Genomic DNA, 23,984 nt, shown 5'->3' with positions numbered 1-23,984 from the left:
TAATAATAGCACCAGCTCATCTAGAACTTGTTACAGATGTCAGCTATAAAGTAGCAAATGGGTAACTTGAAGATTGAGAACAACCACAATGGCAAATGAGTTCAAAACTTAATGGTTATTTACAGTATAATCGGCTTCAACTGAGCAGCTACTGAAACAGCAAATTAATTCTGTCAATTAATTCCATAAGTGCTTTCAGAGTTCATGATTGATCCATCTTACTCATACACACTGAAGTCTTAGCCAGGTGAACCACAGTTTAGTGCTGCTAGGATGTGCCAGTCAGTGTAAGGACATGCTAACTGACTGTTATTGCTGGGATTCAGAGCATTGCTGAAACAGTTCTGAAGACTGGAAAAAAAGGGTGTGTTCCAAGTTCCGATTCTGTAGTCCGTTGTTAGTGCTGAGCTTATCGACAAATGTAACACGCTAGAAATAACTGAGAAACAGTGTGGGAGGGGAAAACTTTATCTGGGAACATTTCCTGCCTTCATGTTTGTTGGTTACATAGTATAGTCTTAGATTTTGCTGATCATATCTGAAGATGGCAAAACTCTTCAAATGAGAATACTATAAAAATGACCTGGTGTCACCGAGGTGTAAGGTATGTAAATTGATCAAGCCACCTAAGATATGTTATCAAGCTGTCAAATTCCTGATGAAAGCTATTGTTTTTTGTGCTGTTCCATGTCTGGAATGTGCAGGACATGTACCAGGTAAATCTCCCAGTACAGGCCTCCCTGTGTAAAGTCCTTAAGTGTAATTTATACGTAGGATTATATTCTGGGATGTGCATGTTCAAATAAGTAATCTGAAGTATGCATCCTGAATACTGTCTGCCACATAGCCTAAGCTTCTGTACTGTAATCATTTGTAATCTTACGCTGAAAGTTTGAATGCTTTTAGATAACTAATCTGATGAGCAATTTAAGTAGTACTGCTACTGGCTTGATTCTTAACTGTTCTCTAAATCCATAGTTAGAAGGTATCACAAGACACTTGTTTGTATATATGTTTTACACTGTGAACCATAACTTAATGTAGTCTTGGTTAAATTCCTTTTGAAATCCCAGAGTGCTAATCCTGCACACCGAACACCAGTGGCAGATAAGAATGCTATCCATAGCTTAGGCTTGTAATAGTTGTATTGTGTTGTAAAACTTTTGTATACTCTGCTGTGCAAAGGAGCAGGGTTAAAGTTCAGAAGGCTTCTTGCTGTAGACCCTGAAGTGGGCGTGAGAACTCCTACTTGCTACATATTGCAAACAATTAGTTGAACAATGAGCTATCATTATTGGGCTAAGTGTCGAATTTTAGCTTTCCAAATTCAGCTGCTTTAACAGTTTTAAGTGACTGTATTTGTCTGCCTAAGCCCAAGAACAAAACCGAATTACTAAGGCTTTTCTCTTTGTAGGAAGCTAAACTCACTGACCAGTTGCCACTCATCATTGTGTGTGATCGCTTTGACTTTGTCCACGACTTGGTGCTGTATTTGTATAGAAATAATCTCCAAAAGTATATTGAGATTTATGTGCAGAAGGTAAGTTACGATTTGTCACTCAGCTTTAATGGGTCAAACTGGTTGATCTTTCTAATAGTATATGCAACTATAGGCGTTATATTTAAGTATTCTCCAAACAGCCTCATAATTAAGTAGCTGTTAGTGGCCTCTGTTAAGTTAGCCCTGAGTTAGCCCTTACGTGAGTCAGGTCTCTTATTCTTCAGTCAAGCTGAGCAGTAACCTCTGCTAACGTGTCTCTTGAAGGAGGGAGACTTGGTAGAATAACTTCGGAGTTTTTAGGGTAATTTTAACTTCCAGCATGTTGGGGGTGGGGAAGTTCTTTTTTTTATACTTCCTGCAGGGACAAATTGGCTTGCTCGGGAGCTCCTCCTTTGGGGACTGAGCATTAGCGAGCCACTGAACTGTGGTGTGAACCCCTGGTGACTGAAGAATTGACTTTGAAGCTTGTGCAGAACTTCAGGAAGCTGCAAGTAAAGGCAGGAAGATGAGGTCAATCTTAATAAGCAGCCTTCGTGTGTACTTCTAGGGATAAGTATTGGCCACCTATGCTGCGTGACAACACACTGACTTCTTTAAATGATCCTGTTCAGGTGAATCCAAGCCGTCTGCCTGTGGTTATTGGGGGACTGCTTGATGTGGATTGCTCTGAAGATGTGATAAAGAACCTTATCCTTGTAGTGAGAGGTCAATTTTCGACTGATGAGCTTGTTGCAGAGGTTGAGAAAAGAAACAGGTATTGAACTTATACAAATCTCTTCACCATTACTGATTTGGCAGTGTTACACTGCTCTTACATCAATGCGTGTCCTCCTTACGTAGCTAAAGCCGGTACTGACATAGCAAGAAGCTGCCGTTTGGTGAGTGAGCAGCAGAAGTCTGCTTTACTTCTTGGCTGGTGTTGGGGATCTCCCTTAGACGGCCTCTATAAAATGAGTGCCTTTGGCATGTGATGTTTTTCATAGTGTCAGAATGTTATGCCATTATAATAATGAACTAGAATGCAGGTCAAAACGGAGTACTGTAACTTTTGCTTTAGTTACTGAGTCTATCCTATGCTGAAGCTGACTTGAATAGTGAAGAAACTGTGCAAGCAGGTAGTTGCTTATTCACTCAACCTCTCTAATGTGAAAACTGCTTCCTTCTAGGCTGAAACTGCTTCTGCCTTGGCTGGAAGCAAGAATTCACGAGGGTTGTGAGGAGCCTGCGACTCACAATGCACTGGCCAAAATATACATTGATAGCAACAACAACCCAGAAAGATTCCTGCGTGAGAATCCTTATTATGATAGTCGTGTTGTTGGCAAGTACTGTGAGAAGAGGGACCCTCACCTGGCCTGTGTGGCTTATGAGCGTGGACAGTGTGATTTGGAACTTATTAATGTACGTATGCCAAGGCAGTGAACTCGTGGGTTAAGTTCTAACCTGAGTATCATGGGGTAGATGGTTGGGTTTGTCTGACAAATGCATTTAATTCCTAAAAAGTATTAAGTTAGGAACTGCTCACTTCTAACAGAATAGGTAGCTATTTAATCTCCCTCTGCAACTTAATAAGAAGTGGGACTCCCTTGGATATCTTAGAATAGGAGGCTAAAAGAAGCACCAAAGCCTGAGATTTCTAATCTGCATCCCAGGCAGGCTTATTTAATGTTGCGATACAATTAGTTCATTCACTGTACATTCAGTAGCTGTGACTGCACTCTGAATAGACTTTGCCTTTCACTAGGTGTGCAATGAGAACTCCCTCTTCAAAAGTCTTTCCCGCTACTTAGTTCGTCGTAAAGACCCTGAACTGTGGGCCAGCGTACTACTGGAAAGCAACCCCTACAGAAGACCGCTAATTGACCAGGTAGGGCTGACAAACCTTTAAAAGCCTTTGCTGTCCTGACTTCACTTGCTAGTACCCAACTTAACTGATTTGTCAATTGCTTGGCTCTTCCTACAGGTTGTACAGACTGCACTGTCAGAGACACAGGATCCTGAGGAAGTCTCTGTTACTGTGAAGGCCTTCATGACTGCAGATCTTCCTAATGAGCTTATTGAACTGCTGGAGAAAATAGTTCTTGATAACTCTGTGTTCAGTGAGCACAGGTGTGTAAAGTCAAAACTAGGTCATGGGAAACTTGACATTATACCTGGTGCAGCTGTTAAATTGTTGTAGTGTGGAACAGCAAATAAACTAATACCTTCCTCAGAAGGAAGGGTGAATTTCTTGATTGTTACTTGGTATGTACTAATATTTTCTTCCTCTATGCAGGAATCTGCAGAACCTTCTCATTCTTACAGCTATTAAGGCTGATCGCACCCGTGTCATGGAGTACATCAACCGCTTGGATAACTATGATGCTCCAGACATAGCCAATATAGCTATTAGCAATGAGCTTTTTGAGGAGGCTTTTGCTATCTTCAGGAAATTTGATGTCAACACATCAGCTGTACAGGTATCTTAAAATCTCAGTCTCTGTATTGGTCTTATAACTCCTTAAGACATGTGAACACAAGGACTTTGCCATTAACTTGTGACTTCAGCACTTAACATCAATTAGCAAAGTGACCAAAGCTGCTCAGTGTCTTGTCTTAAAGTAGAACGAATGCTGTGTATTGAATCCTCTTGAAGTGAGACTTCGTAAGCCTAAAATCACTTGGGCTGCATGGGTTGTGCAGAGTAGTCCCTATTTTAAAAGCAACTGTGGATCCATTGAAGAAGTAACAAAACACAGCTCAGCATCTTGTAAAACTGACCTTTATAAATAGTGGCTGATTGTGGTCACCCTTTCTTCAGGTATTAATAGAGCATATTGGAAACCTGGACCGTGCATATGAATTTGCTGAACGCTGCAATGAGCCTGCTGTATGGAGTCAGCTGGCTAAAGCACAGCTTCAGAAGGGGATGGTAAAGGAAGCAATTGACTCGTATATTAAAGCAGATGATCCTTCCTCCTACATGGAAGTTGTTCAAGCTGCCAATGCCAGTGGTATGATAAAGTTTTGTTTAAATTATTGCTGTTGATGTTGCTCAGCTCTCTTGTGTAGTTGCTCAATCTGTAGTTCTGCCAAATCTGTACCTTGATGCAAGTAGAGGAATCTGGTCCTTCAAAGACTGCCCTAAGTGAGAACAGGTAAAGATAGTGTATTCCATTTGCAGATTCAGTGGTCTTAAAACTACTTTCTCCAGCTAGCTGGAGACTAGCAGTTGCTACTAAGAAGGTCTTTGCATGAAGTTAAATTCCAGGATTCTAGTTAGGTCTGTTGTAAGACAACTTTAGTCTGGTCTAGGATGTGCAGTACGAAGGCTAGTCTTGATTGTTGGGAATAGCTGTGGAAATACTTACATGTAACTAAGTTGAGCTGGTGGTACAGCTTAAGCACAAGCGTACTCAATGGCAGGGAATAAGCATTCTGAACTCTTGTTCCATAGGAAACTGGGAAGAACTGGTGAAGTATCTCCAGATGGCACGCAAGAAGGCCCGGGAGTCATATGTGGAAACAGAATTAATCTTTGCTCTTGCTAAAACAAACCGTCTAGCAGAGCTAGAGGAGTTTATCAATGGACCAAACAACGCACATATCCAACAAGTGAGTGAGACTGAGTTCCAGTATTGCTGGATCACAGCAGCAGGCTCCTTAGGCCTTGCTAATCAGGGGGGTGTTGGGTCTTCTGTCTCTTTGGGTGTGTAGCTAGATCTTGAACTCAAAAGGCATTTCCGTTTTGATAATGGCTTGAATGCTACATGTTTTATGTAAGCCCTTGACTGAAAAGCTGGGAGAATAACCTGGTTATGCTCTCCTGCAGGTTGGTGATCGCTGTTATGATGAAAAGATGTATGAAGCAGCTAAGCTATTGTATAACAATGTGTCCAACTTTGGCCGTTTAGCTTCAACTTTAGTTCACCTAGGTGAATACCAGGCAGCTGTAGATGGTGCTCGGAAAGCAAACAGTACTCGCACATGGAAAGAGGTAAACTTATGGATAAGTTGAGGGACTTCAAAGCTGTAGCTGAGCCTCTTGAGAAGCTTTGATTGTAAGCAATAATGCAATTGTTGATTCCAGGTCTGCTTTGCTTGTGTTGATGGAAAAGAGTTCCGCCTGGCCCAGATGTGTGGACTCCATATTGTAGTGCATGCAGATGAGTTGGAAGAGCTAATCAACTATTACCAGGTAATTAAACTGACTCCTGTTACACAAAGTCTAAATTCTTTCATGGCAACTTCGTCCAAAACTGGAAATTTAGATTCAGGTTGGTTCCTAATAAATACGAAACGTATCGTAACTATCTGTCTCTTAGGATCGTGGCTACTTTGAAGAGCTGATAACTATGTTGGAAGCAGCGCTTGGCCTTGAGCGAGCCCACATGGGGATGTTTACAGAGCTAGCAATTCTCTACTCCAAATTCAAGCCACAGAAGATGAGAGAGCACTTGGAGCTGTTCTGGTCCAGAGTCAACATTCCCAAGGTGAATGTCTGAGGCCTTAAATTTAACTTTAAACGTATCTGTTGGGATTGTCTGTACCCTTGCTTTTGCAATAGCAGCTTTTGAGCTATTATTCATAGCACTGATAGTAACATATGTTGACTGGAATTTCTAATATACCTTTTGCTTAGGTTCTTAGAGCTGCAGAGCAAGCCCATCTCTGGGCTGAACTGGTGTTCTTGTATGATAAATATGAGGAATATGATAACGCCATAATCACAATGATGAATCACCCAACAGATGCTTGGAAAGAAGGCCAGTTCAAAGATATCATCACTAAGGTATTACTTCCCTAGTGAAAGGATGTAAATTTCTTGCTATGTGTGCTTCTCTTACTTGTAGCCTGTTTAAAGTGCGAAGTTCTGTGGTATTGCCACGCAATTTCAAAGCAAGTCAACTACAGTAACTGAAGAGATTTCTAGACACAAGAATAAGTCTTAGTCAGTTGTGCTGGAATATCTAAGGTTATGTCTGTCTTTCATTTTGATTTCTCTGTGATCAAGCTTCTGCTCTGAATGTGCATCCTTACTCATCTCTAGGTGGCCAATGTAGAGCTGTATTACAAGGCAGTTCAATTCTATTTGGAATTTAAACCTCTGTTGCTCAATGATCTGCTGATGGTGTTGTCCCCTCGGCTTGACCACACTCGTGCTGTCACCTTCTTCACAAAGGTAACTTTCCTGCTATCCAGGTCAAAGGAAAATTTGCAGCTGGAAAAGCATTTAGCTTTAGTAGCACTTTAAAATGCTCAGCTACTTCACTGCCTCGGGGAAGATGCTAGGGGACCTCTACAGAAAGTTATCTTGACTTAAACTTATCTACCTGATTCCTTGAAGGTTAAACAGCTCCCACTGGTTAAGCCTTACCTGCGCTCTGTTCAAAATCACAACAACAAATCAGTGAATGAGTCCCTGAACAACCTCTTCATTATTGAAGAAGACTACCAGGTATGTCTTGTCTCAAGATATAATATAATAGCAGCAGTAATATCTGGAACGGGTATCGACTTGCGTGTTGTATGTGCTTCATAATAGAAACAGCTATTCCTGAATTTCAAAATTTTCATGCTGGCTTCTGTGTCAGTCTTAAACTAATATTCTTGATCTGCATTTGATGTTTAGAAAGACGGGCTTCTCTCTCTCTCTAGTTGTCAGTAGATTTTACCTGCTTGCTTTTGACTTGAATTCCTTGAATGTATGTTCTTTGACGCTTCGAACTAAACTAGTGGTGATTAGACAAGGATTAAGTGGAGAACTGGTAGTGACTTTCTGGGAGCTTGTTGGGTCACTCCTGGGGATGGTAGACTGGCTACTTCTGGTATGAGTGTGGCAGATCAGCTTTTATTTAAGGCAAACAGTGGGGGTGCTAAGGAAAGAATTCACAGAAGGGGCAAACAGTTATGATGTCTAGCTGTTCTACAGGTTTCAGAAAACAACTCTGGTATTCAGAGGCTCCTTAACCTCAGCAATCACCACTGAAAAATACTAACTTGAATTCATAAAAAACCAAATGCCTGAACCAAACCCCCAGATAAACCTAAAACTCTCTGCAGGTCTGGCTAGAGTACTTCATCCTCCTGGAAATAGGAGTATGGAAATGTTTGCATCTTTGTGGATGCAGTTGTACACTTGAGGTGTGAATAACTTTTCTTTTCTATTTAACTCAGGCTCTTAGGACTTCCATAGATGCTTATGACAACTTTGACAACATTTCTCTTGCTCAACGTTTGGAGAAACATGAACTAATAGAGTTCCGAAGAATTGCTGCTTATCTCTTTAAAGGAAACAATCGCTGGAAACAGAGTGTAGAACTCTGTAAGAAAGACAGACTGTATAAGGTAAGACCGTTGCACAGGTCTGGTTAAACATGCTTGGCTTTTTCAGAGACCTGTGACTTTCTGGTAAAGTTGCACCTTTTTGGATGCTACTAGCTGGTGGCTGTTGCTGATCTGGCAAATCTTGCTTCAGAGTGGCAGTAGATGGACAGATTTCTTGCAAACAAGTCCTAGAATGCCTCCTACTAATGTCAGTAGTAGATTGCAGCTTAGTGAAGTACCACGTACATGTCAGCCATTGTACTATGGCACCTGAGGCTAAACAGACTCTCCTGTTGTAGGATGCAATGCAGTATGCTTCAGAATCCAAAGATACTGAGTTGGCAGAAGAGTTGTTGCAGTGGTTCTTGCAGGAGAACAAGAGAGAATGCTTTGGTGCTTGTCTCTTCACCTGCTACGATCTCCTAAGGCCAGATGTTGTCTTGGAAACGGCGTGGAGGCACAACATCATGGACTTTGCCATGCCATACTTTATTCAGGTCATGAAGGAGTACTTGACCAAGGTAAGAGCAGGTGCTTCTCCGATGCTGAAAGCTTGTTAGTCACTGTGGTGTATGCCTTGAGACTGTCTGCTTGCTACTAACATTGATCTGGGCTTTGTCAAATGTCTGTCTGTCCATGTCCACACTTATTTTTCAGTCCATCTGGGGAGAGACTTCGCCCTCTAAGAGACTGAAACACTTGCAGACTCCACCCTATCTACCAATTACAGAACCTACATCAGTAGTATTTGCCTGGCCATGGGCAGTGTCTTAAAAGTAGTTCCAGGATTCAGGCTTTTCATATGCTGCATCAGTCAGGAATCCCAGCTGGGATCAAACTCTTTAACTAAATTCTAGACTGTATACTAAAAAAGCTTTTATGGCTAGATCTTGACTTAACGTGGTCTGCTGTGCATTAACTCTTAAAATGTGGCTCTGATACTTAATCGCACTAATTATGACTCGGCTTTTGTTTGAAGTGACTTAGGATGGGGAAGGTACTCAGTAATGTTTTGACAGACTTGAACCAAATTTCAGTTAATTGCCAACTGTCACTAGCAAGACTTGCTTAGCTGAAGCTTTTAGTGTATCTTCCAGTGAAATGGTGTAAATTCCTTAATTAAGACACTTCCTCTGAGAAGTAAAAGCTTAACTGAAACTAGAGTCAATGAAGACTAGAGTGCCTGCTTATCTAGAAGATTTGCCTGGCTGTTGCTTCTAAAGGCAGGACTACTCTGTAGCTCCATAGCCAATCTGCTATCCTTAAATGCTGTATTTTGGGGGAGGTGGGGAGCTATCGAAGCAGTAACATCACTTGTCAGATGACTGATGTACCAAGCTAATACCAGGCCTCTCTTGAGAGTAGCAGTCTTGCAGTGGGATTCTTAAAAGATTAAAATTTGATGATCTGCTAAAGCGTTAGGATGTAACTGTAGCATAGCTAATGAAATCAATGCAGTTAAGAGCTAGCGACAAGCAGAGCTGCCTTTCTAAAGCAGATACTTCTGGTGTATCTTTGTTTTTACTCACCTGTACCTTAATTATTTCTTCCCTGACGCTTTTGTTTCTACCTTTTATATGCTAAATATGGAATTTTATTTTTTCTAAGCTGCACCTTCTGAATTCCTTTGCAGGTTGATGCAATAAAGGAAAAGGTGAAAGTTGATTCTTGTTTTCCATCTTTAAGTCTGGAGGACTAAGTCTAAGGATTCTGCATGAGTTTTTTTCCTTTCCTATGTTTACTACACTGCTGCTACTGCTTTTTCCCCCAAACAAAATATCACTAAAGCATATGCAAATTGTTTAACTCTACAAGTAGCTAGTGCTGTAGGACAAAAGTAGATTCATTTGCTACTAATAAGCTTATAGATCCTCAGGAAGGGCATACAGGTGATCAGTTGGATCACAGTCAACCTGGTATCAAAAGGATACACAAGTGCTACTATTTGACAGGAAATCTGACTGGAAGAACCTCCTATGATAAGAAACCATTAAGTCTTGGACCACTGTCTCTGAACTGTCAATCGGTATGGTATTTACTCATTTAAGGACTGTGATCCAGTTTCTGATCTCTTGACCGTTACTAATGCGTGCTGACAGTAGGCAGAATAGATACTAGCTGCTTCAGAAGAGACTTCCTTATTCAGGTGTCCGGTTCTTATGGTGCTAGTCTAAACCACATGGTGCTCTAGTTCACATGGCAACTTAAAACTTCAGCTATTAGACAAAGTCCGTGGTTCTCTTCCCTGTAGTAAATTTCTTGTAGTTGTGCCAAAAAGACTGCCTTCCAAGCTCTTCAGCTTCACTAAACTTCTCTTGCTACCTCATTTAAAAAATAATAATAAAAAAGGTAATGCTTATTGCTCTTCTGAGGCTACTCTGAGGCTTGCCTTTCACTATGCAGTTTTGCCCTCCTGAAGGACAATCTCTAAGGTTTCTGTCCATCTGCTTCTGTACAAATACCACTGGGATTCTCCTTAGACCAGAGGTCAGCCCTAGCGTGAGTTTTCCACTAATGTGGCTGAGCAAAGGGCGAACAAACTGACAAACAGCTAGACGATGGACTAAATGCAAATGGCTTCTTGGTGACAAGATGTCTGTAATGACACCACTGGAACTAAAGGCTAACCTGACTAAAATGTGTAGTGTAAGGTCCTTCAGCAGCTAGTAGGTGAGGCAGTAAGAAAGCGTGTGTGTGAAAAAAGGTAATTGAACTGCAGTGTTTGCCTAAACTACGCATGTGTAGCAGTCATTGCAATTACATCCCACTATTCCTTAAGCTACAAGGCATTGCTGTGGGCTGCGTGTGGTTTTTTGGGGGGAGCCTGTATGGCAGTCATCTTCAGACCTCACTCTTGCTTCAGTACTTTTGCCTATTTTTCATGCACACATAACACAATAACATTGAATGCATGTTACTTTTCCTCTGCAGCTTTTTGCAGTCCCTGTGGAAAAGCCTTTAAAACAATCTTGCTACAAGTGTGTAGGGTACTGAACCTGGTGATGCTCAAGCAAGTGGTGTAAGAACCATCCTGTGGGCTGGTTTCAAACTCGTGCTTGTTACTGTAAATACTTGTTTAGCTCTGAGGGGAGGCATCAAAACTGGGTGAAAAATGCATTAAATGTCCTGGGCTGGAGGCTTTCCAAGTGTGCGTAAGCCAAATGCCTCTGCTTAATAGCAAACTCTGCACATTCTCCTTGGATTTGCATCTCTAAACCTGTGCTTCTGTGTTCAGTGTGTTGCTGTTTGAGTTAAAACAGTGCAGTTCTCAGCATGGTGTCTGGAAACGAGTCTTGAAGCTCATTGGCATACACTCCTGTGCACTTTGGCAGCAGCAAGGCAGATACTGGTGTGAGGCAACAAAAAGGCTTGCCACGAAAGCCCAGTCAATGAATGAACTCATAAAGCTCAGGACTTATGCCACTTCCTGGATTTATGCCTCTAATTGAGGTTACAGATTAACAGGTTTATGGACCACATGTTGTAACTCACAACTAAATGGAAGAAAGCTGTTAAGAGCTGCCTGCAAATGTTTGCTCAGGTAGCGCAGTTACGCTGAAAGCTGTTGAACTTATGGTTGGTGTAGCTGAATATGTAATGCCAACCCTGTGTAAGTACAGGAAAACTGTCTTCAAACTCCTTTACAAAGGACACAAATGAAATCAAAGGTTAATCTGGTTTGAGTTGTCTTACTGTCTTCAAAAGTAATTGGCAGGATTGACTGACTTTACCTGGGAGATAAGATTTAGAATAAAATATCGATACCTAATTTTTGTGGTTTCGGTTTCAGGGCCTGCCTTAGACTGTAGTAATGCTGAGTCTCCTTGGATCTGTTTTAGAAACAAGCAATATTTCACTACAGAATTAAGTTTCTTCTCTTGCCTTTCTGTAGGGGAGGGCTAACAGCACAATTGCACTTGCTGTGCAGCAGAGTGAAGCTGGCTAGTCTTGTCTTCTTACTGTGTGTTAAACTCAAACACGTTGACTGTTTGTGGGTTTAGGCTGACTGCCACACAGTTCTAAAGTGGAAAAAAGCAAGTCTTATACACATGCATTCTCTGCATTTGAACTTAAATTGCATGAGTGAATGGGTTTGGAAAGTGAAAATCTTGAGGCTCAAGTGACATGTCGGATGCTATTGCAGTCTGCTGTATACAAATACCAACTTCAGATTACTTTGCCTCAATGTTCCATTCAGGGAAACTTCTCCAGGTCTGAGCGTTACCTTAGCAACTGCTCCAACACCAAAGGTGCTAAAATTTGAGTTTGTGTCCTAAGGCTCTTGGTTTGAAGTAGTTGGAGCAATGCTGACCGATGAGCTTACTGATGTCAAAGTAGCTCTAGTCCAGTATGGGACCTTTCATACAAAGCTTCAGCCTGGAGTGAGCTTTCAAAGAAGTTCCACGAATCCCTCAATTAGGGTTTCTTTTCAGGAAACAGACAATTTTGACTGCATCAGTACCAACATTGCTACTTGAATTTATCTTTAACTTGAAGTGGTTTCCTTTTCTTGATGGGTGTTAACATACCACTAAGGCTTTTCCACTTCCCTGCCATGAATAAGTACCTCTTTCTAGAGGAGTTTTTTTAACTGTTGATTTCAATTGCAGGTGGATAAACTGGATGCATCAGAGTCCTTGAGAAAGGAAGAGGAGCAAGCTACAGAAACACAACCTATTGTTTATGGTAATGTTCTAGTTCATGTACTGTCAATAACACATTTTGCTTTCACAACAACCTTTCTCTAGTCACGTTTTTCCCCAGGGAAGTCTTTGAAAGTGGGAATGTTCTCATGTGAAATCAAGTCTTAAAAGAATGAGTTCCAAAATACTAAAGTACCGTGCTAGTGCTGCTGTGGCTAAAAGTGGATACAGGCTGCAGGATTTAAGACTGTCCTAGCTTGTTAAGGAAAAGCTTTTGAAAGAAAAGCACTGGAAGAGCTGTACTATTCCAGACTTCCACCAAGTGCAGTATTTTTGGATCTTGCTGAACACACTTTACCCCTATCTTGGGTATTTCCTTTCTACGCAGGTTATTCTGGTAATTCTAGTAAGAGTTACAGATATGAATTTCATCCAGTGATAAAGGAGCCTCCAGTGTATAGCTGACATCTCTAGTCACAACATAATGTGCCAGTAAAGCTACCCTGTCTCCAAAGCAAAAAATGTTGTAACAAGTTGTTTTTATGCAGGTTTCATATTCTTAATATGTTTGAATTGCTACTATAAGGCTGAGTGAGTCTGGGAAGAGTGTCCTGGCCTAACATGCTATTAGAGCTGCCGACTATTGGGCTGTGGTATTAAATGGTTATCATAAGCAGCTGAAAATCAGACACTTATCAAAGATGTAGCTCTCCAGAATGAGCTATTCAATTGTCGGGAACATGGCTTATGAGAATGTTTTAGAAGGTGTTTGTGTACTTTGACCCCTGCACTCCTGAGCCTTCACATCAGGCTTGCTGTAGCCTGGGACTCAGGCCTTACATGAAGCAGAGTTACTAACACAATTGGAGCAGTAAATGCTACTCAAAAGCCTGATTGATTCTTGGACTGGGTGAGTTGAATGCTGAAGGAACAGGAAGCCATTGCCTTCTCTCTCATAATTGGATTTCTAAGAGCTTAAAACTAAAACTACTTGCTCCAGATTTCAGGAATCTGTCCGTGTCCACATACTTCATAGTGTAGTGTTTTTACCCCATGTACTCTGTCATGAGTTTTTCTGGGGAAATATCCATTCTGGCTGCTAAGGAGCCCAAACCAGGTCACTTACTGTTAAACATACAAATGTCTACAGGGAAGTTGCAGGAATTTTACTGGCTGAACTCTTGGTACCGAGGAATAAAGATGAGGCTGTTCTGTCTTCCAGGTCAGCCACAGCTCATGTTGACAGCAGGACCCAGTGTCGCAGTTCCTCCACAAGCACCTTTTGGCTATGGCTACACTGCGCCTCCGTACGGGCAACCACAGCCTGGCTTTGGGTACAGCATGTAAGATGCAGCACACGTCAGTTTGGAGCTAGCGTATTTTCTTACTGAAACTCCACCGTCCCTCCCCGCTTTAACTCATAACAGGGAAAAGCAAAGAGTTCTGCCTCGTGTTCTTGTAACCTTTATTTCATGAAGGACTGTTTTTTCTAGCGCAACCTATTTGAATCACTTATGTTAAATCTTTTTCACATTCCATGTCATTTAGACTTTACTTTGAAAGGGGAATAGTTTAAACGACTTCGTTCAAGTGGGCTTTTGCAGGACTGCTTATTACCATTAAGTCTATTGTGAAGATTCTGATTTGCACTCTATAGTGTTACACTCTAATACTGAATCTTAAGTTCATTGTATGTGAGCAGCTTACAGTATGTACTGTCTATTCTAAATGCATTTAAGTCTCACTGTATATTCGGAGAAAGCTAAAGCGAAGATACTTGTATTTGACCTTGCAAGACTGCTGACAAGAGACAACACTAATCAGCATATCCTACCTGGGTTGGATTGCATAGCTCTAAAAGAATTTAAAATGCGTACAGACAACCTTGCCTGACTTAAAATGAGTAAAAGGGGTTTTTTTTTCCTTAACCTATGCAGGTTTTTCCAGTTACGCATATAGAAAATGCTAGTGTCTTTTTGCTCACTCCATATGTAACAGATGACCTTACGTTGTGCTGTATCCTGTGCTTTTGTGGGACATTCCATTCAGGAACAGAGCACCATGATTCCAATCTGTGTATTTACTAACCCTGCCCTGAGGTTTGTGTATGTTGGATATTGTGGTGTTTTAGATCACTGTTTTGAGTGTACAGAAGAGAGAATTCAAGCATATTGCTGTTCAGTTTTGTTTGTGCAATTTGAAATTACTCAATTTAAAAATAAATTACTGGACTGTGGACATGCTGCATAGTGGTAGCTTCACTTTACTGTCTTCAAAAAGGACCTTTGAACTTGAACCAAGTATTACAGTGCTAGTGCTATGGGGCATGCAGGTGCGTTCATTCAGAGGTATGAGGGGCCGTTAGAGGAGCAGAAATGGAGACTATTAGTGGTGTCTCACACTGCGGGGGCAATACAAGAAAATACATAACGCTTTTTCTAGAGAAGGATTATGCCAGAGGGAGGAAAATAGCACTTTCCACTAGTTGGCTGCACTGCAGTCAACTACAGCATATTTGACCAGATGATACTTAGGATTGTAGTAGGGTGTGTCAGTTAAACTGAGATCATGTTCTAGGTATGTAAGTTGCCTTAAACATATTTAGCTTCAAATAAAATTGACTTAAATGTTCCTCTATGAATACTGTCATATTTCAGTGTAATAAGTATTACAGCACTGGCCCTACTTGTGATGGCTGTAGAAGCTCCAGTCTCCTAACCAGGAGCCACTGTGGGTGTCAGGTTCCACACTAGAGGCAGAGTCCCCTTCCTGCTCACTCCCTGCAGCTGCATTGTGATCCTGCCAGCCCCATGCTGCAGTGGCATCTGGTGGGGCTTAACCTGCTGCAGACTCTGGGTCTTTGTTCAAGAGTGTAACAGAGCAGAAGAGAAGCAGTGAGTAGTGTCAGGTTTTGAAAAGCATTCTGCCTAGGTTTGAGGTGCAGTATAAAGAACTTCTGTTCGCTGTTGCTTACACTTGCATTTCAACACCTCTGACATTGCCTCTGGGTCTGTAAAGTTGACTGATGGAGCCAAATCCTTCTGTTCCTTGTTTTACAACCGGTTTTGTAGGGACTCAACTGGAAGACAAGTCTGAGAGGCTGTAAAAGGCTTGCTCAACAGCAGAATTCTCACAGAACAGCTTTATTAGAAGTGTGACTCGGAAAGCTCACCTAATCAGAAATGCAGGGGCCTTGCTTTTAGTGTTGGAGCTGCGCAGGTAGAATTTACACAAACCATGATCAGGGTCCTCTGAACTCTGTCCAGTAAAATCTGTAACAGAGTGCTTCCTTAAACCCAAGAGGACCTGGTAATTCCAAGTAAAACAGGATTTAAGTTAGTCCCTCTGCAACAAGTTGTTATTTGAGGGTAACCCCCTACCTCAGTTGAACTGGGTGTGCTGACCTGCTTGCTGATTCCTGCAGGTGCAGTAGCTACATGGAAGTATCTAGAACAGAGCACAGCTCACAGCTGCTCCCCAGAACTATCGCCTGGCTCGTGAGGTCTGGGCAGTAAAGCCTGGTCGCCCTCCTACCACTTACAAGCTATTGCATCAGCTATTCTGTTAGAAACTGGTGGTGAAGGAAGTTGGCTACAGCCTACCCCCAGCTGTGTGGGGCAATTTTTAACTGCTTCAGCAGATCTTTTCTGAATTGAAGAACACCTCTCTCAAAAAAACCAAAACAAAACCCTGCAAGGCAGGGAGGGGGAACCTGTCGTTTTTAGCACATGGGACAAACTCCACTAATGCTTCAACCGAGTCAGTAAGCCAAAGTGCAAAATCCTTGATCAATCACACAAGTCTTAGACTGGGTTTCTTCTTACGGCTAGTAAAACTCTGCCAGTTCTACTCTCCTCAACTCCACTGACTGTGCCATTTTCTTTCCTACTTTAGAACACAATACAGAAGCTAGAGAAACTCATGATTTGCAAATTAAAGTCTCTTACAAAGCCTGGTTGTTTTATTTATACTGAGAGAATATATGCAAAAATCCCCAAACCTGGATTTTGTCCCTTTGGTACCAATACACCCCAATGCATTCAGATTTCTTTGGTCCCCGTTCAAAAGAGTTTCAGGTGACCAGAAACTTTATCTACTACATCAGCTGGTCCCGGTCCAATACCAAGGACTGTCTGGGAGCCCGGAGCGATCTGAGTACGACCTGCATCTTGTATTAAGCTCACGGTCAGTCCGAGGTGCTTTGCTTCAGACAGGAGTTGGATCAGAGTCTCTTCATCAGGAGCTTTAAGGACCACCTTAGGCTGTCCGCAGTATTCCCACTGCTTCAGGAGTTCAGGATTTCTTCTTTGAACTTGCTTGTAGGCAGAAACAGCAGCATGGGAACACTGTGCTGCTACTTTACCCTTTCCCATCTTCAAATCGTTGCGGACAATTAGCACCATCTTGAACTCCCCAGACTCTCCCATGATGCTGGCTTCGCTCCCCAGGCTATTGACAGGAGCAGTCATTCCAGCTTTGGTCTGCCTTAAAAGTCTCCCACGGATGCCCCATCCCAGGCACATGCCACACGCGACTCCGGCAATGACACTGAGCAACCCGGGTTTGGAGAGATAATCCATGATGGATTTTGGAGACTGGCTAGGAAAGAGGGGGAATAGAGCATTTTTCAGTCTGTTAGGGTGCACCTGCTTATTTGTTAAAAATTATATTACAACTAACAAAGCATTTGTATTTTTTTTTAAAAAGTACTATTCCACCTTCACGCGCTGGGAAAGGACGTTCAGAGACAAATTTCTGGGTGCATGATCCTCTCCTTCCGCACCACAAAGTCACCGGTGACGATGCACAACCCACCGCTGACGGGCTTCAGCTCAGGAAGCCGAACCAAGATAAAAATCGCCAATTATGGGGCAGTTACACTAAAACCGGTGACAGAAACGGTAAAACGGTGAAGGGTTTTTTAATTCAATACCCAAAAGCCCCTCGAGGCCTGCTTCCCGGAGGGAGAGAGGGGCGGGGCAGCGCCGCCCCCACCCCACCCCACCCCACCCCACCCCACCCCACCCCACCGAGGCCTGCGGCAGCTCGGGCGGCCCAAGGGGTAGCGGATGCAGAGGTCGAGCCGCACTGAGGACGCTCGCACCGGAGGGAAGGGGAAGGGCCGGGCACCGGTGGTGCCGCCGGGGGAAGCGAGGCCCGCCGCCCCGCTTACCTGCCACACGCCCGCCAGGCCGCCACCCCGCCGCCGTCGCCCGGATGTGAGGCAAGAGGGCGGGGCGCGAGGGCGGCGCGCCGGAAGTGATGCGTCCCGTTTGGTCGGGAAGGGGCGGCCCTGGCCCCGCCTGCACTTCCGGGTTGGCGCGGGCCCAGCGGGAGCTACCGGCGCGGAGCGTGGTGAGTGCGGCGCTGCGGGCCGCGCCTGGAGCCGGGCCTGGAGCCGAGGCTGGGGCTGTGGCTGTCGCAGGGTCTTCCTCGGGGGGTAGGGGCCTGCGCTGCCGCCCCCTTCAGCGGCCCCTGCCCGGCTTCCTCCGTCCCGCCCCCTCAGCGCCGCCCCCGGGGCCGCTCCCCTCAGGGCCGCTCCCCTCAGGGCCGCCCCGGGGTCGCGCTCTCGGCCCCCCGGCCCCCCGGAGGCAGTGCGCTGATGGGGGTCTGCGCGCCGCGAGGCTCGGCCGCATGTTTCCGTGGGGCTCAGGGGAGCCGCGGGGCGGGCGGGAGCGGTGGCCTGGGGCACCGTGACCCAGCGGCCGCCCGCGCCGTGTTGTGGCACGTAGGGGGCGGGGGAGGCCAGGCCCGGCCGGGAGGGCTGGCTGGCGGGCGGGACGGGCGGCCTGTGGGGGAAGCGGGAGGCGACCGGGGCCGAGCGCCGGGAGGGTGAAGGGGCTGGGGGCGGGGGAGCCGTCCCCGAGCCGCTGGAGGCGCGGGTGGAAGCCCGGCGCCGGTGCGGGCCCGGCTGGGGGCGGAGGCCGTGTTGCTGCTCGTTCATCCCCCGGCCCACCGGGACCTGCGCTGCTCGAGACCTTCGCGTCACGCCGGACGAGACCCCGGGAACCTGCGGGGCCTAATCGCCCTGCTTGGGCACGGTGCCGCACGGCAGAGTGAGAAATCCATCCTTCTGGCTGCGAGGAGTCGGAGGCCGGTCCGGTGGTCTTCGCCTCTCCAGCAGAAACGTGCTGTCCTCTGCTAGCGGGCTTGCTCACCGCATCCTCTACATCCTGCCGGCCGCCCTTCTTCCCATAGTTGTGCATTCCCTTCCAGGCTTGGCTGCTTAGGCCCAAATCCATGAAGACCCTTAATGTCTCGTTTCTGTTGGCTGAAGTTAAGCATGTGCATGTCTTTCCCTGGTTTTTAGTTCTCTGGCAAATGTCATCTAGTGATTACAGAAGATAATAAAGCAGTAAGGTTCCCGTTTTGTTCTGGTTTTGCCTCTTGGATGTTTGGCAAATCATGTAGGTGACCTGAGGGAAGGGGTAATAAGTTTGATAGCGGCTGTTTATCTATAAAGTGCTGTGAATCCAGGTTATCCGCTTTGAACTGCATGTATGACACCTTTTCACAGCTCTCTCCTGTCCTTATTTCCTCTGCTGTGTGTTCACCAACAAGTGGGTATCCTGCTTTAGTTGATGTTAATTATATGGGTTGAGTGCTCTGAGCCGCAGAGAGTGTGATATTACTCTTTTATACCTTGGAGCACATGTATTTCGTTTGAGTGTGGCTTTTCATACTGTTCTGCTGTTAGAACTTGTGCTCTTTAAGGTTGTTTCACCCCACTTCCTGCCAGGTAGGTTGACTGGGGGTTCTCATGCTTTATACTGTCTTACCTTATGAGAGCATATATAAGCTTGTCTTAATGCATTAATTTGCCTGTTGAAATGCGCTTCATTATGTCAGTCCTCTTTCTTTCAATCCACTATTTCTACAGCATGAGGTGGATTTTTCTTTATTCCTTAATGGTCGTAAGTGACAGTTGTAATGATGGCTTCATTCCATGTTTTCAGATGAGAGCTTGAAAAAATGTGTTCCCAGTTGTGCAAGGGGAGGTGAGCACTAATTATTAATTTGAGCTAAGCTTCTTGTCCTACTTAACAGCTGAAATCAATGGTACTTATAACTTCTGTGGGAAAGGATAGGAGGAGATTTAGTAGCTTTTAAGTGGGTAGTAGCAATGAGGAGGGTATGCTGGAAGCAAGCCTCTTAGCTGGAATTTCTGCGCTGTTTCTACCTTAAAGCTTTTTTCCTGATGTTGTCTTTGAATATCTTTTGTATGTCATGGCTGTTTCTGACTACATCTTGTGAATACCTCTCCTTAGAATGTTCTGTGTAATTAATGCATGTTTCAAGATCTGCTCTTATTTCTTAACAAGCTTTTGTTTTAAAGCAAGAAACTATTACTTCTGATCTATAGTAAGAGTAAGCCAGTGCCAGTTTTACTGGTATAATAAAATGTGACAGGAAACATACTATTATCTGCAGGTTAGAACTTTAACTTCTGTTATTTATGGAGAAGAGTGAGCTGGATGGACTTTGCTATCCTGTGAGAACAAAGGGCATGGCCCTGAAGCTGTTGCCACACCAAGCTTTTTGTATTCAACTACAGTCATGGGGCAGCACCTTGCTGTTTTAGGTGCTGCACTGACCAGATGGACCCAGGAGACAGTAAGGTGTTATTAGTGAGGCAGGCAGTTGTTCAGTGTGTTTTAAACTTGTTAAAAGAGTATTCTTTCTTACAAGGCTCAGAATTAGCCTCTGTGATTTACCTTGTACAGGCAGCTTATTCTCATTGAATGGCCGGGGCAGCCATAGTGTAACTCGAACTGGTTCCAGTTAGAGACTGTTAATGTCTATGAAAAGCAGCAGTCGTTATCTCAGGAGCATGTTTCAGCTACTGTTTTCTGTGAGGTCTGTTAGGTACTTCTGTCTGTCCCCTTTCATCAGTGCCATGCCTCTTACAGGAGAAGCACTCCGGATATAATGGTTGGGCAGGTTCAAGCATCCTCTTGTGGGGAAACCGTATCCCAGCACTTAAAAGATAGTATAAAGGCAAAGTTCCGACCAAATCTGCACTCTCCCCCAGCTGCTGGAGGAGTCGGGTGACGATTCTTCAGTTTTGTACTCCTATGTTTCTAACTCTTTGTTCTTTCCTAGTCAAATTCTAGCAGGCCATTTTTTGTGCAGGATGCGTTATCATCTTGTGACAATTCCTGTGACCTTTCTTTGTGCCTTTGGGCAGCATAGGGAGGCCGACGGAGAGCTTGCCTGCCACCTTCTGAATGCAGAATGCAGACTGAGGGCTGCGAGACAAACAGCTTGGCAGATAGTATGTGTGTGGATTTCTACAGAGGTCTCTGGAACTAAGGATGTGAAAGATACCGTGTCTGTTTAGCCACCTGAATGTTAACTTTACAGTCGTCTTTGCAATGTGGCGTGGCCTCTCTCTTCTGTCAGTCTCTCCAAGTCATCAATTTTGGTGAAAGGGCTGCTTGGGCATACATGATGTGCCCTCCCCAAGAGGTTTGTTGTGGTGCTGATCGGCGCTGTGGTAGTACTTGTCACTGAATCCCTGTTTGAGAGAGGATGTGAAGTGCAGTGTATTAGAATGCTGTCTCGTTCAATATCTGGGTATAGTTGAGCAGGGCACTTGGGAAACCGAAGTTAGCATAGCAGCACAGCAATAGCACTGGGGAGGTCTCCTGTGATCTCCCCAGGTCACCCTCTCAGCAGCTTATTTCACCCTTTCTGATAACCTTGAAGGGGTTTTCTGGGCAGCTGGTTGAGCACCATCCCAGTCTGCAGAGGAGCAGTCTCATTCTGTGAGCTGTGATCTGCACCCCAGGCTTGCTGCCCCCTGCCAGGGTGAGGAGCACAGAACTGATCTGTGACTTGCATGGTAGCATGAGATGCTACATAATAGCAATGGATAATGTTCATGTTTCCGGTTTTCCTTCATTTTCCTTTCTTTTATTTAATTTTTTTTTTGAGGGAAGTTTTTCGGTGAGAGATCGCTGCGAAGACCTGAACAATGTGGATTTTGTCTTTTCTACCATCTTCCATGTCTTTTCATCTCTGTAGTGTGCAGTGACTTTGTTGCATTGTTATAGCATGTGATTCTACTGCTGGATCTATGCAGACAACCATCAGTATTCATGTTTCACCTGAGAAGATCTGCCAAAGAGAACAGTTTTAATATACGTGGCTTTAATGGCAGGGGCGGAACTTTTAGTCACCTCAAATGAAAATGTGCGGCATCCCTGACACTCATGTTACAACAATATTAAATCATTCTTTCCTAAAAGATGTCCCAAAGTCTTTTTGGGAAAATGGAAATTTTAACTCTAAATTGTAAGATGATTTTTTTGAAATGGTATTTGGCTAGGAATTGGAAAATAGGTCTGGTGTACAGAGGCATAACCCACAAAATTGAAACCTGTGGTCTTTAACTGAATTACTTTTCCCTTGAGGGATTAAACTATTTTAGTTAGAAAAACATTTTTAGTATGGGAATAAATGCACGCCTATCAAAGTGTAACCCGTTACAGCTAAATCTATGGGGATTTTGAACATCTTTCAGATGTGTCCTAATTTATTTTAATTGAATGCTTCCCATGAGTGTTAAAGGACTGGAAAAAAAAATCACACAGTTACTTTTTCTATTTTCTGTCGTCTTTTAGGAAAGTTATTAACCTTCAAGTTAGGGACTGCGTCTGTTTTGTGTATCACATGATGAACAGTATTATCTTACTCTGTAGGGACAGGAGGTTTGGAAGAGCAGTCGCTTTGGTCTTGAATGTCTGCGGAGCTGAGGACGTAGTTGTCTGTTCCACTGGCTTCAAATACTGAAGTAGTGAAGAGTGATATAGTTGTACGGAACTGAAAGGGTATGTAATGTTTCACTTTGAGACTGATCTCATCCTTTACCTAAATGTGTTCATGTGCCAGGCCGTCTTTGACTTTAGAGGGAAAGTGCTCTCCAAACTGTTACTTTGCCAAGAAACTGTTAACTTATTCCCTGTGTAAATTGTTGCTTATATGTAGAGCATTTGATGACTGAAACAAAACCGTATTACAGATGTGTAACGCTGTCTGCTTTAGTGCAATCACTTACCCACCTGTAAAAAGTCTTACTTTTTACTCTTGTGTTCATTGTAATTGAAAAACAGTGACGTAGATAAAGAAGAAGGAATGGTTATCAGGACAGTTGAGGAAAAAATAAGCAGCAGGATACTGGCAGAACTGGAGTGTTTGGCTTAAAATGCAAGAAATGACAAAAGACTGCAAATGGTGTGTTGCTAAGGTGGCTGGGAGGAAACAGCAGCAAAACGGTCTAAGCTATAAATCTGGTTCTAGCAGCTGCGTGACAAGTAACTCTGATGGAGATAAGAGTCAGGGTTCCAGGGTCTGCCTAAGTTAGAAGTGGTAAGAATTAACGATTCAAACAATGTCTGGGAAAGCAGTGAGATCATTAAAATAGTTTTAACAGCTTCCTTGGTGTTCCAGCACATTGGAAAGGAGTCCTCAAAAGATCCTTGGTACAGAATGTGAATCCACATTCTGCTCCTCCAAGGGGGAGTGCAAGCACCCAGCTGCCTTGTCTTGAACAGTTTCCTTTTACGTAAGCACACCCAACACTTGTGTGCTTCGGCGGCCTCCCCAAGAGCTTCAGAAAGAGGACACTTTTGTCCTTTTCTCTGATTACGGAGGGCAGAGGTTGCAGTGCCTAATTTTATGTTCTCATGCTCTAATAGCTTGTGTTGCTTTGTCTCACTTACGCTGTGAAGTGCCAGTCACAGTTACCATAAGCCCTATTTGTTGACCAATTTACATTTTTGACTAGCAATAATTGTCTTTTTATACTTAATGTTATGGATTGCACTAAAGCTGAATAGTGCTTTGTGGGCTATTTGTTCAGCCCCACAAAGAAGTTCTTGTGTGAGCACAGCTCTAACAAATGATCTAAGCAACCCTGATACAAAAACTGTTCAAAGTTGTTTTTCTCACTCTTTTAAATAGTTTATTTTTATGTTTGCTGGTAACTACTTCATGTAGTAGGCAAATTTATTTTTAGATATGGACTCTGTCTTTTTCAGCGTTCATAAGAAGTAAAGTTTTGTTTAGCAGATGGAATTTAATTTCCTGTGGTGAGCTGTCATGGATTTGGTGTAGACTTGAGAATGTGGACTCAGTTAATGAGACCATTTTGGGTCAGGCCCCGACACCAGTTAATCTCTATGGGGAGACATTAGTGCAGGCCTAGGGATTCTAACAGGTGTCAACCAGAGCAACAGATCAAAAGAGATGAGCTTTCTGGATGCACATCCTCCAGTTCCTTACGCTAAGATGCTTTAAGTATAATTAGACTTTGGTAAACCAAGGAGTTTCTTCTGAAACCTGTAAGGGTTTGGTTTCTGAGTTGCAGCCCATTTGGATTTGCCATGTGATGGGTATCAAATCTTCTGGTCAACTGTATCGTTAAATACAAGTTTTTAGAGCTTTTCTGCAAAATGGTGGAACTTTAAGACCTTCTCAACAAGGATTTGCCCTACAGAAGTGTGCAAGAGGATTATTGTCTGCTTTGCTGT

The 23,984-nt window shown here is 43.7% G+C and overlaps 3 protein-coding genes across 15 annotated transcripts in view; 2 read left to right on the top strand and 1 right to left on the bottom strand.

Moving 5' to 3' along the window:
- Nucleotides 1-15,081, top strand: part of CLTC (clathrin heavy chain) — a 34,301-nt gene extending 19,220 nt beyond the window's left edge. For 2 of the 7 annotated variants that reach the window (XM_037371630.1, XM_037371640.1), the window contains 20 exons: nucleotides 705-716; nucleotides 1,415-1,540; nucleotides 2,113-2,255; nucleotides 2,668-2,902; nucleotides 3,246-3,368; nucleotides 3,465-3,610; nucleotides 3,777-3,960; nucleotides 4,302-4,494; nucleotides 4,938-5,095; nucleotides 5,313-5,477; nucleotides 5,571-5,678; nucleotides 5,806-5,973; nucleotides 6,123-6,272; nucleotides 6,531-6,662; nucleotides 6,828-6,938; nucleotides 7,658-7,828; nucleotides 8,107-8,328; nucleotides 9,441-9,461; nucleotides 12,418-12,493; nucleotides 13,673-15,081. In XM_037371630.1, the coding sequence (XP_037227527.1) occupies nucleotides 705-716; nucleotides 1,415-1,540; nucleotides 2,113-2,255; nucleotides 2,668-2,902; nucleotides 3,246-3,368; nucleotides 3,465-3,610; nucleotides 3,777-3,960; nucleotides 4,302-4,494; nucleotides 4,938-5,095; nucleotides 5,313-5,477; nucleotides 5,571-5,678; nucleotides 5,806-5,973; nucleotides 6,123-6,272; nucleotides 6,531-6,662; nucleotides 6,828-6,938; nucleotides 7,658-7,828; nucleotides 8,107-8,328; nucleotides 9,441-9,461; nucleotides 12,418-12,493; nucleotides 13,673-13,797 (2,769 nt within the window). In that variant the 3' untranslated portion in view covers nucleotides 13,798-15,081. The remainder of the gene's footprint in view (nucleotides 1-704; nucleotides 717-1,414; nucleotides 1,541-2,112; nucleotides 2,256-2,667; nucleotides 2,903-3,245; nucleotides 3,369-3,464; nucleotides 3,611-3,776; nucleotides 3,961-4,301; nucleotides 4,495-4,937; nucleotides 5,096-5,312; nucleotides 5,478-5,570; nucleotides 5,679-5,805; nucleotides 5,974-6,122; nucleotides 6,273-6,530; nucleotides 6,663-6,827; nucleotides 6,939-7,657; nucleotides 7,829-8,106; nucleotides 8,329-9,440; nucleotides 9,462-12,417; nucleotides 12,494-13,672) is intronic. The other 5 variants (XM_037371649.1, XM_037371656.1, XM_037371671.1 and 2 more) reach the window with 3 other exon arrangements.
- A 496-nt stretch (nucleotides 15,082-15,577) lies between these two features.
- On the bottom strand, nucleotides 15,578-17,740 carry PTRH2 (peptidyl-tRNA hydrolase 2). 3 transcript variants are annotated; one of them, XM_037371861.1, is made up of 3 exons: nucleotides 17,624-17,661; nucleotides 17,169-17,330; nucleotides 15,578-17,049 (listed from the first exon to the last, which is right to left on the bottom strand). In XM_037371861.1, exon 3 carries the CDS (start codon nucleotides 17,028-17,030, stop codon nucleotides 16,512-16,514), a length of 519 nt encoding a protein of 172 aa, XP_037227758.1. In that variant the 5' UTR covers nucleotides 17,031-17,049; nucleotides 17,169-17,330; nucleotides 17,624-17,661; the 3' UTR covers nucleotides 15,578-16,511. The 3 variants fall into 3 exon arrangements, with proteins under 3 accessions (XP_037227758.1, XP_037227774.1, XP_037227764.1); XM_037371877.1 differs by lacking the exon at nucleotides 17,169-17,330 and having other exon boundaries at nucleotides 17,624-17,740; XM_037371867.1 differs by lacking the exon at nucleotides 17,169-17,330 and having other exon boundaries at nucleotides 15,578-17,045; nucleotides 17,624-17,710.
- The window catches only part of VMP1 (vacuole membrane protein 1), a 68,732-nt gene continuing 62,441 nt past the window's right edge, over nucleotides 17,694-23,984 (top strand). For 3 of the 5 annotated variants that reach the window (XM_037371823.1, XM_037371785.1, XM_037371830.1), the window contains exons 1-2: nucleotides 17,710-17,805; nucleotides 22,155-22,283. The gene's annotated coding sequence lies outside the window, so the exon portion shown is untranslated. Of the gene's footprint in view, nucleotides 17,806-19,426; nucleotides 19,449-22,154; nucleotides 22,284-23,984 lie in introns of those variants that run through there. The other 2 variants (XM_037371793.1, XM_037371804.1) reach the window with 2 other exon arrangements.

The sequence above is a fragment of the Falco rusticolus genome, chromosome 1, assembly GCF_015220075.1.
Source record: "Falco rusticolus isolate bFalRus1 chromosome 1, bFalRus1.pri, whole genome shotgun sequence".
NCBI classification, from domain to species: domain Eukaryota; kingdom Metazoa; phylum Chordata; class Aves; order Falconiformes; family Falconidae; genus Falco; species Falco rusticolus.
This window is presented reverse-complemented; position numbering and strand designations above follow the sequence as displayed.

Coding starts and splice junctions, on each gene's coding strand:
- PTRH2 (XM_037371877.1), bottom strand. CDS start 17,030: ATGGATTATCTCTCCAAACCCGGGTTGCTCAGTGTCATTGCCGGAGTC.